At 48.8% G+C, this 14,643-nt stretch overlaps 1 protein-coding gene across 2 annotated transcripts in view; it reads left to right on the forward strand.

Annotated features, from left to right (window-relative positions):
• The window catches only part of LOC308108044 (protein SSUH2 homolog), a 14,914-nt gene extending 688 nt beyond the window's left edge, over positions 1 to 14,226 (forward strand). Inside the window, exons 2-13 of one of the 2 annotated variants that reach the window (XR_013935262.1) lie at positions 5,657 to 5,752; positions 7,032 to 7,113; positions 7,193 to 7,322; positions 7,728 to 7,788; positions 7,976 to 8,100; positions 8,199 to 8,261; positions 9,219 to 9,298; positions 10,035 to 10,127; positions 10,925 to 11,030; positions 12,745 to 12,852; positions 13,505 to 13,904; positions 14,011 to 14,226. Coding sequence is in view for 1 of the 2 variants with exons in the window: in XM_080460706.1 (XP_080316832.1) it covers positions 5,657 to 5,752; positions 7,032 to 7,113; positions 7,193 to 7,322; positions 7,728 to 7,788; positions 7,976 to 8,100; positions 8,199 to 8,261; positions 9,219 to 9,298; positions 10,035 to 10,127; positions 10,925 to 11,030; positions 12,745 to 12,852; positions 13,505 to 13,639 (1,079 nt within the window). In the remaining variant the exon portion in view is untranslated. Of the gene's footprint in view, positions 1 to 5,656; positions 5,753 to 7,031; positions 7,114 to 7,192; positions 7,323 to 7,727; positions 7,789 to 7,975; positions 8,101 to 8,198; positions 8,262 to 9,218; positions 9,299 to 10,034; positions 10,128 to 10,924; positions 11,031 to 12,744; positions 12,853 to 13,504 lie in introns of both variants that reach the window. The other variant, XM_080460706.1, reaches the window with a different exon arrangement.
• Positions 14,227 to 14,643: the final 417 nt, after the last annotated feature.

The raw sequence follows: 14,643 nt of genomic DNA on the forward strand, positions 1-14,643 counted from the left end.
TCCCACCTCAGTTCCCACCTGAGTTCCCACCTCAGTTCCCACCTGAGTTCCCACCTCAGTTCCCACCTCAGTTCCCACTATGACAACATGATGGTTTTTTTTTTAGTTGATATGAAGAAACTGTATTAAAGATATAATAAGTAAAACTGTTGGACTTCATTAGCCTAGCCTGTGCTAGCATAGCTTGTGTTAGCTTCATTAGCATCTCTGTTTCCAGTGAAGAGACTTCACCAACTCATGTCTCATGAAATCCCTTTTTCCTGAGGTCAGTAAACGCCTCGCAGAAAAACTGTATGCAGCCACTGAAACAGGAAGTGATGCTGTAGTCAGACGTACAGGAAGTAACCATGTGAGCATCGTAGCATCGTCTCATCACAGCGTCAGTAATCGTAGCATCAGTAATCGTAGCGTCAGTAATCGTAGCATCGTCCCGTCACAGCGTCAGTAATCGTAGCATCGTCCCGTCACAGCGTCAGTAATCGTAGCATCGTCAGTAATCGTAGCGTCAGTAATCGTAGCGTCAGTAATCGGAGCATCGTCCTGTCACAGCGTCAGTAATCGTAGCATCGTCAGTAATCGTAGCGTCAGTAATCGTAGCGTCAGTAATCGTAGCGTCAGTAATCGGAGCATCGTCCTGTCACATCGTCAGTAATCGTAGCGTCAGTAATCATAGCGTCAGTAATCGTAGCATCGTCAGTAATTGTAGCGTCAGTAATCGTAGCGTCAGTAATCGTAGCATCGTCTCGTCACAGCGTCAGTAATCGTAGCATCGTCAGTAATCGTAGCGTCAGTAATCGTAGCGTCAGTAATCGTAGCGTCAGTAATCGTAGCGTCAGTAATCGTAGCATCGTCTCGTCACAGCGTCAGTAATCGTAGCATCGTCAGTAATCGTAGCGTCAGTAATCGTAGCGTCAGTAATCGTAGCATCGTCTCGTCACAGCGTCAGTAATCGTAGCGTCAGTAATCGTAGCATCGTCCCGTCACAGCGTCAGTAATCGTAGCGTCAGTAATCGTAGCATCGTCCTGTCACAGCGTCAGTAATCGTAGCGTCAGTAATCGTAGCATCGTCCCGTCACAGCGTCAGTAATCGTAGCGTCAGTAATCGTAGCGTCAGTAATCGTAGCATTGTGACGTCACAGCGTCAGTAATCGTAGCGTCAGTAATCGTAGCGTCAGTAATCGTAGCATTGTGACGTCACAGCGTCAGTAATCGTAGCGTCAGTAATCGTAGCGTCAGTAATCGTAGCATCGTCTCGTCACAGCGTCAGTAATCGTAGCGTCAGTAATCGTAGCATCGTCAGTAATCAAGTGGTCTTTGTTCTCACGTTCCTCCTCCTCCACTGAGCTCCTGCTCTTTTCTTTCTTTCTGCCCTGGACCGGGCTGCGGTGGGGAAACACCTTCCCGCTGGTATTTTTACTCTGGCCGGAGGTATTGTGTACAACTTGGCAGCCGCTGGTCGGACTCTGGTTTATTTTAGGAGCATCAATAGATCCTGAATACGAAGGAGGAGCTGAGCTCAGTTTCACATCAGCAGCAGGTTTATAGCAGAAGACTTGATCTGGAGTTTAAATACTTGATACTCTGTAGTTTGATGATATTTACATGAGGCTTTTCACAAGCCAGTTCTACTGATTACTCAGCGTGGCAGTAATCTGTGTACTAATATTCCAAAGGTTGAAGTTACTTTATTATTGACCGAAGGTGGAAACAAATGATTCTGTTTGTTCTTCTATAAGAAATCACATTAAACCTGACAGGTGGGTAGATCCTCTGCAGGTAGAGCCTCTGCAGGTAGAGCCTCTGCAGGTAGAGCCTCTGCAGGTAGATCCCTGCAGGTAAAAGTTCTGCAGGTAGAAGTTCTGCAGGTAGATCCTCTGCAGGTAGATCCTCTGCAGGTAGAGCTTCTGCAGGTAGAGCCTCTGCAGGTAGATCCTCTGCAGGTAGATCCTCTGCAGGTAGATCCTCTGCAGGTAGATCCTCTGCAGGTAGAGCCTCTGCAGGTAGATCCTCTGCAGGTAGATCCTCTGGAGGTAGATCCTCTGCAGTTAGATCTTATGTTGTCACTCGAAGCGTTAAACCAACACGGAGAGTAAATCGAGGCGTGGATCAGCGTCGGACAGATACTTTGTCTTCACAGGAAGTTTATCGAGGAAAAGTCCTGATCAGAAAGTCAGAACTCAGCTGGATGACCTTTGACCCTGCAGCGGCGTCGTGTCGCCACGGCAACAAATATTTCAATGTCTGGTGGTGAAATGTGGAGGTGAAACGTTCCCCTCCAGACGTTTCTAACAAAGAAAAGCCGTCTGAAGCTTTAGCTTTGTTAGCTGGTAGCTGTTAGCTTTGTTAGCTGTTAGCTTTGTTAGCCTCATTTCGCCGTTTTTCACTCGCGGATTCGGAATCAGTCGCTTTGTTTTCACAGTCGTTTCCTCATTTCAGCTGTTTTTCATTGTTTTGTTTTTCTCTCAACAAAACGACACTTTAAAATACGTTCATCAGAACAGAAGATCCGTTTGTAAGATGAGAACAGTCCAGAGACTGGAGGGGTTCCAGACGTTCCGCTGCAGGACAGAAGGACGTGTGTCAGGAACGTTACGCTGTGACCTTCCCTCTCTGATCCACACCTGAACTCCGCCGAGCCTGAGGAACCCGGCACATTAACAAGCTGACGCCGCGACACGGTTCTACTCCACAAGGTTCTGCGAGGTCTTTAAGCCTTCTTGTGAACCTGCTTCTCCGTGTGAAGACGGTTCCACTGCTACCTTCAGCCCCGTTTCATGGTCCGAGTGAAAAACACAACGTTTTTGATTTTTGTTTGAGAAAAGTTTCATGTTTAGACAGAATCGTTGTGAGAACGATGTGCGTCACACGGAGACCCTGGAACAACCCGGAGATTTAAAGAAGCTGTATTCTCATTGTTCAAGAACAACGGAATTCTGTTTGTTGCATCACTAATAGCAGCAGCAGCAGGTCACATTCACATTTAAATAAAAAAATAGTCTTGGGTAAGGTGGGGGGGGGGGGGGGGGGGGGTCATGATCCCTGCAGCAGTCTCTTCACAGCCATGGGGAAGAAGCTACTCTTCAGTCTGTTGGTGGAGCTCTCATGACTCTGAGTCTTCCAGAGGGGAGGGTGGAGAACAGAGTGTGTCCTGGATGGGCGGGGTCATTTCGGATCTTTGTGGCCCGTCGGAGGATCCGGCTCGAGTAGATCTCCTCTCGGCGTGGTAATGGGGATCCAATGATCCACTGAGAGTCTTGATGACCCGCTGCAGTTGTTTTTTTCATTTGCAGTGCAGCTGGCGTACCACACTGTACAACCGTACCACACCATACCACACCATACCACACCGTACCACACCATACCACACCATACCACACCGTACCACACCGTACCACCATACCACACCGTACCACACCATACCACACCATACCACACCATACCACACCGTACCACACCGTACAACCGTACCACACCATACCACACCGTACCACACCGTACCACACTGTACAACCGTACCACACCATACCACACCATACCACACCGTACAACCGTACCACACCATACCACACCATACCACACCGTACCACACCGTACCACACCGTACAACCGTACCACACCATACCACACCATACCACACCGTACAACCGTACCACACCGTACCACACCGTACCACACCGTACCACACCGTACCACCGTACCACACCGTACCACACCGTACCACACCGTACCACCGTACCACACCATACCACACCGTACCACCGTACCACCGTACCACACCATACCACACCGTACCACACCGTACCACCGTACCACACCGTACAACCGTACCACACCGTACCACACCGTACCACACCGTACCACACCGTACCACCGTACCACCGTACCACACCGTACCACACCGTACCACCGTACCACCGTACCACACCGTACCACCGTACCACACCGTACCACACCGTACCACACCGTACCACCGTACCACACCATACCACACCGTACCACACCGTACCACCGTACCACACCATACCACACCGTACCACACCGTACCACCGTACCACACCGTACCACACCGTACCACCGTACCACCGTACCACCGTACCACACCGTACCACCGTAACACACCGTACCACCGTACCACACCGTACCACCGTACCACACCATACCACACCGTACAACACCGTTCCACCGTAACACACCGTACCACCGTACCACACCGTACCACCGTACCACCGTAACACACCGTACCACCGTACCACACCGTACCACACCGTACCACCGTACCACACCATACCACACCGTACCACCGTACCACCGTACCACACCGTACCACCGTACCACACCGTACAACCGTACCACACCGTACCACACCGTACCACACCGTACCACCGTACCACCGTACCACACCGTACCACCGTACCACACCATACCACACCGTACCACACCGTACCACCATACCACACCGTACCACTGTACCACACCATACCACACTGTACAACCGTACCACACCGTACCACCGTACCACACCGTACCACACCGTACAACCGTACCACACCGTACCACCGTACCACACCATACCACACCGTACCACACCGTACAACCGTACCACACCGTACCACCGTACCACCGTACCACCGTACCACACCGTACAACCGTACCACACCGTACCACCGTAGGTGAGGACTCTCTACTGAGCAGAGGTGGAGGGAGTTTGTTCCTCCTCAGCGCCGCTGCTGGGCCTTGTTAATGATGTGGGTGGTGTTCACAGTCCAACCCAGGTCCAACCCAGGTCCTCTGAGATGTGCAGTCCGAGGAACTTGAAGTTTTTGACCCGCTCTACTTCTTCCCCACTGATCCTCAGACCTGAGTGTGGTGTGGTCCTTGACTCACTGAAGTCAATGATAAGTTCTTTTGTCTCCGGGGTTTGAGATTGAGGTGGTTGTCACTGCACCAGGTTGCCAGTGCTCCACCTCCTGCCTGTACGGTGTTTCGTCATTGTTTTTGACCCGTCCAACAATGGTTGTGTTGTCAGCGAATTTGATGAGGGTGTTTGAGTCATGGATGGCGACACAGTCATGGGTGTACAGCGTGTACAAGACTGGACCCAGAACAGAGGGTTCTGCCTCAGACAATGTGGACAACCCGTCAGTTAACCGCTGGAGAGCGAGCGGCGCTGCACAACGCCGATATAGAAACACCACCGAGCAGACTGCCTGCGTCGTCCAGTCACGAAAACGAAATTGGCGGATTATAAACAGATTATGAAAAGATTATGAACAGATTATGAACAGATTATGAACAGATTATAAATTCAGTATTTCTGGTTTAGAGTAAAAGTTTCTGTTTTTTAATGTTTTTCATCGCAGTCCCAAAGCTTCTGTTTGGGTTTGTCCATACGAAGGTCTGTCCCTCACGTCTATTGGTCAGTTACATGATGCAGGTCGCAGCAGCGTCATCATCACACAGATATCTGACAGAACTTTAGGGCAGGTTGTCATGACAACGCTCGTCCAGGAACCGTCTGGCAGTGAGACGTAGGACCAAAGACGATTCACTCTGGTGTGTTTCGTCTTGGACGGCCGGAGTGTGTCGCCGAGCATAACTGACATGGTCGTGTTCGTCTTCTTCTTCTTCTTCTTCTTCTTCTTCTTCTTCTTCTCAGGGGCGTTTGATCCAAACATACCTGAGGAAAGACCGTCAGCGCCCCCTCCTGGCTGGCTGGATGATATACATGGATACCAGGGCCACAGAGGAGGAGGCGAGTCTGCAACTCTCTCTCTCTCTCTCTCTCTCTCTCATCTCTCTCTCTCATCTCTCTCTCTCTCTCTCTCTCTCTCTCTCTCTCTCTCACTCACTGTCTCTCTCTCTCACTCTGTCTCTCACTCTCTCTCTCTCTCTCTCTCTCTCTCTCTCTCTCTCTGTCTCTCACTCTCACTCACTCTCTCTCACTCTTTCTGTCGCTCTCTCACTCTGTCTCACTCTCGCACTCTCTCTCTCTCTCTCTCTCTCTCTGTCTCTCACTCTCTCTGTCTCTCTCTCTCACACTGTCTTGCTCACTCTCTCTCTCTCACTCTCTCTCTCTCGCTCTCTCTCTCTCACTGTCTCTCTCTCTCTCCTCTCTCTCTCTCCTCTCTCTCTCTCTCTCTCTCTCTCTCTCACTGTCTCTCTCTCACTCTGTCTCTCACTCTCTCTGTCTTCTCTCTCTCTCACACTGTCTTGCTCACTCTCTCTCTCTCGCTCTCTCTCTCACTCTGTCTCTCTCACTCTCACTCTCTCTGTCACTCTCTCACTCTCTCTGTCGCTCTCTCACTCGGTCTTGCTGTCTCTGTCTCTCTCTCACTCCGTCTCACTCTGTCTCACTCTCGCACGCTCTCACTCTGTCTCTCTCTCACTCTGTATCTCGCTCTCTCACTCTGTCTGTCACTCACTGTCTCTCTCTCACTCTGTCTCTCACTCTGTCTCTCTCACTCTCACTCACTGTCTCTCTCTCACTCAATGTCTCTCTCTCACTCTGTCTCACTCTCTCTCTGTCTCTCTCTCTCACTTTGTCTGGCTCTCTCTGTCTCTGTCTCACTCTCTCTCACTCCGTCTCTCTCTCTCACTCTCTCGCTCTCACTCTCACTCTGTCTCTCTCTCGCTCTCACTCTCACTCACTGTCTCTCTCTCACTCACTGTCTCTCTCTCACTCTGTCTCTCTCTCACTCTCTCTCTGTCTCTCTCTCTCACTCTGTCTTGCTCTCTCTGTCTCTCTCTCGCTCTCACTCTCTCTCTCACTCACTGTCTCTCTCACTCACTGTCTCTCTCTCTCACTGTCTCTCTCTCACTCTATCTGTCTCTCTCACTCTGTCTCTCTCTCACTCTGTCTCTCTCTCTTTCCCTCTCTCTCTCCCTCTCTCTCTCTTTGTCTCTCTCTCTCTCTCTCTCTCTCTCTCTCTCTCTCTCTCTCTCTCTCTCTCTCTGTGTCTGTGTGTGTCTCTCTCTCTCTCTCTCTTTGTCTCTCTCTCTCATAATCACTTTTATTTCCTGGTTTTGTCCAGAGAACAACCCGCTCTACCCGCCGCCGCCAGCCTACAACCCTCAGCCTGAACAGAACAAGAACACTTTGGTTCCTGATGTCCGGTAACCGGTTCTCTGCTCCGTTAACAATGTGTCTCCTGTGTGAAGCTTAAAGTGACGGCGTCCATATTTCCTCCTGCAGCGTCCCGTCGGTGTCCGAGGACGTGGCCCGAGATGCTCTGGTCAAGTTTGTTCAATCAAAATGGCGATACAGCGCCAAGCCGGCCAGGAACCTGACGTTCAAGGAGCTGAAACCCGTCACGGTGTACCGGGTAGGTGGGCGGAGCTCCGGCGCCGTTTCAGGATCATTTAAAATATAAAGTCACTTCTTAATGCAGATCCCACCCAGACAGTGGGAGTGGGGCTTATAGTCCAGAAAAGACTAAAGCCGTGTGTCAAAATAGAAAAATACTTCATAATATCTGTGGCTATTCATCATATTTAAGGATGAACGAGTGATGAATGGATGGATGAGTGGAAAGAAGGGCAGATACATTTTCAGCAAAAAACAAGCCACATTAATTAAAGTTGTTAAAGGTGGGAGAGAAGCTCGATTAGAATCTAGAAGAATCCGGCTCAGGATTATTTGTTTAACGCCTGATGGAAGATGGACGCTTGAGAGGATTTATAGTTAATCTGACTGGACTGACCCTCCTCCTCCTCCTCCTCCTCCTCAGTATCGACTGGAGACCTACACGGAGACCAGGAGCAGCGGTTGGCAGTTTGAACCCTACAACAGTAAATCTTCACTAATTTAATGTCAAACTTTGAGATCAATACGTTCAGGTGTTTCTGAGTGTCTCTGCTCAGGTTTCATAAAAGGGCGTGTCCCGATCCCGCGTCCAATAGAAATGTTTGAACGTCTAAGCCCCGCCCCTTTCAGCGTGAGGCTGAGTGTTGATTTGTCCTCCCGGTGATGTTCCAGACCAGCCGGTGGACGGTCCTCAGTTCGGGGGCAGTCCTCTGCCCTGGGACATCCCCGTCATGCTGCCCCCCAGGTTCACCGACCAGGTGCAGAAGGTGCGGGTGCCACACTCCTCGGTGGTCAAGGTGCGGATGTTTCTCTGGCTGTTCTCCCACCGTCTGCCCCCCCCCCCCCCCCCCCCCCCCCTCCCCCCCGTCTCACAGCAGTTTCCTCTGTGTTTCAGCCGTGTCACGTGTGCAGCGGTATCGGACGCACTCGCTGCTCCACCTGCTGCGGCAGAGGCCAGGTGAGATTCTGCAGGTGAAACCCGTTACAGGAGGAGGCGGCCATTCCTCTCAGGGTTTTCACACGACAACTCTTTGAAAATGCTCCGACTCCGTCTCCATGGAAACGGGGAACACAACTTTAATGAATAGCTGCTAACAATCCAACTTGGTAGTTTTATTTTGACAGTCACCATAATAACAATCCAACTTGGTGGTTTTATTTTGACAGTCACCTTAATAACAATCCAACTTGGTAGTTTTATTTTGACAGTCACCTTAATAACAATCCAACTTGGTAGTTTTATTTTGACAGTCACCATAATAACAATCCAACTTGGTAGTTTTATTTTGACAGTCACCTTAATAACAATCCAACTTGGTAGTTTTATTTTGACAGTCACCATGATAACAATCCAACTTGGTGGTTTTATTTTGACAGTCACCTTAATAACAATCCAACTTGGTAGTTTTATTTTGACAGTCACCTTAATAACAATCCAACTTGGTAGTTTTATTGTGACAGTCACCATAATAACAATCCAACTTGGTAGTTTTATTTTGACAGTCACCATAATAACAATCCAACTTGGTAGTTTTATTGTGACAGTCACCGTAATAACAATCCAACTTGGTAGTTTTATTTTGACAGTCACCTTAATAACAATCCAACTTGGTAGTTTTATTTTGACAGTCACCATAATAACAATCCAACTTGGTAGTTTTATTTTGACAGTCACCTTAATAACAATCCAACTTGGTAGTTTTATTGTGACAGTCACCTTAATAACAATCCAACTTGGTAGTTTTATTTTGACAGTCACCTTAATAACAATCCAACTTGGTAGATTTATTTTGACAGTCACCTTAATAACAATCCAACTTGGTAGTTTTATTGTGACAGTCACCGTAATGACAATCCAATGTGGTCCATTTCTTTTGATTGGTCAGTTTTCAGTGTATTTGGTCTGGTCTTGCAGAAGCGCTGCCCGTTCTGCCATGGCCATGGTCGCTCCGCGAACAGGAGGTGCACTTCCTGCCAAGGCCGAGGACGTAAGAGGTACGAGTCCAGTGAGTCTCCGGCTCTTCTGCTCAAACGGAGCAGTTCAGCACCGTCTGTTTCCTCCACGTCTCACTGAACCTGAAGCCTGAATGAGAGATTAAATATCTGACAAGAGAAGACAGTGTCATCAATGAAAATGATATTTAACACGACGCAGAGACAAATAATAATTTATACAGTCATTGTCTTTTATCAAAGATCATGTAATCAGTTACAACCAGAAAGATTCAGGAGGATATTCAGGAGGATAAACACGATTCAACGAAAACAGAAATGTACATTTGTGTAGATTTTTCTGTTTGGAGACGTTTTTCTTGCTCAGTAATAACGGAGGTGTTCCTGTGGCAGTGTAGCAACGTTCTGTTGTCCTACAGGGACACCTAGTGGTCACACATCAGATCTGTCGGGATCATTTAAAAGATAAAGTCACTTCTTAATGCAGATCCCACCCAGACAGTTGGAGTGGGACTCAGTCCATCAAATACAGTTCAGATGAAAATCTAAAGCCGTGTTTCTTAAAATAGAAAAATACTTCATAGTATCTGTGGATTCTGATCATATTTATGGATGAATCAATGAATGATTGATGGATGGATGGATTGATGGATGGATGGATGGATGGATGGATGGATGGATGGATGGATGGATGGATGGATGGATGGATGGATGGATGGATGGATGATGGATGGGTGGAAGGGAGGGCAGAGGTGACGGTGTTGTTGACGTCCTGCAGGTGTGTCTCCTGCCACGGCCACGGCCACAGGACGTGTACGCTCTGCCACGGTTCCCACAACCTGCTGCACTTCATCCAGCTCACCGTCTCATGGTTGGTTCCTCGCTTCCTCTCCGCCGCCGTCTCACCTGTTCCTCCTCACCTGCTCCTCCTCACCTGTTCCGTCTCACCCGTTCCGTCTCACTCTTTCCGTCTCACTCGTTCCGTCTCACCTGTTCCTCCTCACCCGTTCTGTGTCACCTGTTCCGTCTCACCTGTTCCGTCTCACCCGTTCCGTCTCACTCTTTCCGTCTCACTCGTTCCGTCTCACTCGTTCCGTCTCACTCTTTCCGTCTCACCTGTTCCTCCTCACCTGTTCCGTCTCACTCGTTCCGTCTCACTCGTTCCGTCTCACTCTTTCCGTCTCACCTGTTCCTCCTCACCTGTTCCGTCTCACTTGTTCCGTCTCACCCGTTCCGTCTCACTCTTTCCGTCTCACCTGTTCCGTCTCACCCGTTCCGTCTCACTCTTTCCGTCTCACTCGTTCCGTCTCACCTGTTCCTCCTCACCCGTTCTGTGTCACCTGTTCCGTCTCACCCGTTCCGTCTCACCCGTTCCGTCTCACTCTTTCCGTCTCACTCTTTCCGTCTCACTCGTTCCGTCTCACTCGTTCCGTCTCACCTGTTCCTCCTCACCTGTTCCGTCTCACTTGTTCCGTCTCACCCGTTCCGTCTCACTCTTTCCGTCTCACTCGTTCCGTCTCACTCGTTCCGTCTCACCTGTTCCTCCTCACCCGTTCTGTGTCACCTGTTCCGTCTCACCCGTTCCGTCTCACTCGTTCCGTCTCACCCGTTCCGTCTCACCGTTCCGTCTCACCCGTTCCGTCTCACCCGTCCCGTCTCTGTTCGCAGGAAGAATAACGTTGCCGTCTTCATCCCCGACCGCCAGCCCGAGTTCCCTGACGAGAACTTCAGGGAGGTTTCTGGAGACGCTTTCTTTGTGGACGAGAGCATGCTGGTACAGTCCCCTTGACTTTCTGACGGTGCTCTCAGTCCAGGCGGTCCAGGACCAGGTACCCTTCGGGGGGTTTGGTTTGTAATTTGTTAGCGGACCAAACGACCTCACGCAGTTACAACCGCTGCTGGTTTGGGGGCGCTGTCGCCCCAAATGAACCAGAGAGGAAGTAAAGCAGGATGAAGAAGAAGACAGGTCATTGATTGGTCCGGGCTGGAAGAGGAAATCCCGCCCCTTTAGCCCGTGGTGGCTAGGCTAATTAGCCACAAACAACCACAATATATGAACTTCAGCCCAGATATTAATGAGTCTTCCTCACTTCCTCTCTACTTCATCCTCTCTACTTCCTCTCTACTTCATCCTCTCTACTTCTTCCTCTCCTCTACTTCCTCCTCTCTACTTCCTCCTCTACTTCATCCTCTCTTCTACTTCCTCTTCTCTACTTCCTCCTCTCTACTTCCTCCTCTACTTCATCCTCTCTACTTCCTCCTCTCCTCTACTTCTTCCTCTCTACTTCCTCCTCTACTTCCTCCTCTACTTCATCCTCTCTACTTCTTCCTCTCTCCTTCCTCCTCTCTACTTCATCCTCTCTACTTCCTCCTCTCTACTTCCCTCTCTACTTCCTCCTCTCTACTTCATCCTCTCTACGTCATCCTCTCTACGTCATCCTCTCTCCTTCCTCCTCTACGTCATCCTCTCTACTTCATCCTCTCTACTGCTTCCTCTCCTCTACCTCCTCCTCTCTACTTCCTCCTCTCTACATCATCCTCTCTACTTCCTCCTCTACTTCATCCTCTCTTCTACTTCCTCTTCTCTACTTCCTCTTCTCTACTTCATCCTCTCTACTTCCTCCTCTCTACTTCTTCCTCTCTTCTACTTCCTCTCCTCTACCTCCTCCTCTCTACTTCCTCCTCTCTACGTCATCCTCTCTACTTCCTCCTCTCTACGTCATCCTCTCTACTTCATCCTCTCTACTTCCTCCTCTACTTCATCCTCTCTTCTACTTCCTCTTCTCTACTTCCTCTTCTCTACTTCATCCTCTCTACTTCCTCCTCTCTACTTCTTCCTCTCTTCTACTTCCTCTCCTCTACCTCCTCCTCTCTACTTCCTCCTCTCTACGTCATCCTCTCTACTTCATCCTCTCTACTTCCTCCTCTACTTCATCCTCTCTTCTACTTCCTCTTCTCTACTTCCTCTTCTCTACTTCATCCTCTCTACTTCCTCCTCTACTTCATCCTCTCTTCTACTTCCTCTTCTCTACTTCATCCTCTCTACTTCCTCCTCTCTACTTCTTCCTCTCTTCTACTTCCTCTCCTCTACCTCCTCCTCTCTACTTCCTCCTCTCCTCTTCTTCTTCCTCTCTCCTTCCTCCTCTACTTTCTCCTCTCTACTTCTTTCTCTTTCTTTCATATCGGATCAAAGGAAGCGGACCCTCTCTGGTCCAGATGAAACAGGACCGGAGTGAACGCTCCCTGACCCTGAAGCTCCAGCAGCTGGACTACAAGCTGGTCCAGGGTCCTGAAGCAGCGACACTGCAGCTTCATTAAATAGAAAAGTGTTGAGCTGAAGCTTCACAGTAGAACCTGAGTCAGACTGCCAGGCTCAAGCTGAGCTGGTTCCTCCAGGGAGGAGCCTTCTTTCTAACACCATGAACCAGTGAACCGAGGAGCAGAGTTTGTTTTGACTCCCCGGGTTGTGGGTTTGTCCCTCTGCTCAGGTTTACCCCATCCAGGGTTTCCCCGACAAGGAGATCTGCGATGTTTCTACCAGACTGATCAACGAGCATCTCAATCGCTTCTCCTCCACCAGTCGCATCCTGCAGCAGGTAAAATCTGATCCAGTCGAGTTCTGTTTAGTTTGACTGTTTGGTGTTGCTCTTTGTTTGTCTGCTCATTTGACTTATATATGAAAATGTGATGTCACATACCATCTGTGGCCACTAGGTGTCACAGTATGACAGCAGAAAGCTGCTACAGTACCACAGAAAAACCTTCATTACGACTGGATTTGACTGACAGAGCAAGAAAAATGTGTCCAAAAAAGGAAAAGTGTCGTCAGTAGAACGTAAAATAAAGATAGAAACCAGGAATAGTTCAGAGTGCGACCAGAACAGAAACTGGTACCGTGATGGAGAACGCCAAGAAGGCTCTGCGAAGGCTAAAATCAGAAGGTTCTGGAACATCAGCTGATTGATCAGGATAACCAACACTGACATCAGGACATGGAGAATAAATCCTCTGCTCTTCCCGTTTTAGAAATGTTGTTGAAAGACTTTAAAACTTATAGTCCAGAAAAAATACGGGAAAAAGGCCAGAAGACAAATTTCTACCAGAGGAGGAATCGTACTCCGATCAAAAGCTCAGAAATGAGAAAATAATGAGTTTTTGGTGTTTGTCAGTGTCTGGTGCAGTGTAACGTCAAGGGGATAACGGTGTTTGTTTGTTTGTTTGTTTGTTTGTTTGTTTGTTTGTGTGCAGCGTCAGACCATCGAGCTGGTGCCGCTCACTCACGCCTACTACGCCTACAACGGCAAAGACTACAGCTTCTTCATCTACGGCACGGAGAACAAAGTGTTTACGGCCAAATATCCCTCGTCCTGCTCCGTCCTGTAGCTCGAGGGCGCCGCCGTGTGGAAACATTTGGAACTGAGGATTTTATTTCATTGAGCGACGGGAAGCTGATGATTGTTTTGATGACATAACCACTGGTTAACTCGACCTGCTAACCGCCACACTGACTCACTGTCATCTAATGACGTTTACTCACATGTATTTACATTTATTATTCCTCTGCAGCTCGGTGGTTTGACCTCTCCAGTTTACAGCCTCCCGGTTCAAGGTTCGATTCCCGCCTGTGGAGGATTGCTCACCTGTCCAGGTGAACCTTCACACATAGGGCTTTTCCACCAGAAAGAACCAGGTTCTAGTTCAGGCCGGTTCTTAAACAAGCACCGGAAAAGCAACGGTTGTGTTTCCATTGTCAGGAAGTCAGTGAGAGGCACTGCGTCACTCCAGAACGTGATACGTCACTGGTTCCACCAATACAAGAACCAGGAGACGGACTGTACCGGTGGTTTGGTCCGGGTCGCTCCATCTAGTCTCACCTGAACCTCTGATGAAAACATCGAGTCTCCTCGTCGCTCTATTGATGGTTTAACGTCCGTCTTGTTTTAGTCTGAAGCCCCGGAGTGGCCATAGAGAAAATAAATAAATTAATAAATAATAATAATAATAATAATAATAATAATAATAATCTGAATGATCTTGGCTCTTATTTTCCACCATTCCAACATTCCATAGTGACTTTCTGCTCCTTTCTCTTTATTTCTGGACGTTTCTGAATCAAAAGCTTCAACATGGAGGAATGGAGGTGTAGAATGATAGAACTGCTCTACAGCCGTTTCCATGGTAACCTAGGTAACCACTCTGATTACAGTTCTCTTTCACATGAAGACATTAAAAGGCTCATTTTAGCTCTAAAAACTCCAACTTTCATTTCCAGTAGTTTGTAGTTTGTTTAGTAGTTCCTGAGGAACCAGAAGTCTGGCTTCATTAGAAAGAAGTTCTGTGGAGCGTCTCATAGCGGAGCGCCCCCTGCTGCCTCATGACGACCTCAG

This window comes from Lipophrys pholis, assembly GCF_963383615.2.
Source record: "Lipophrys pholis genome assembly, chromosome: 4".
Taxonomy (NCBI): Eukaryota; Metazoa; Chordata; class Actinopteri; order Blenniiformes; family Blenniidae; genus Lipophrys; species Lipophrys pholis.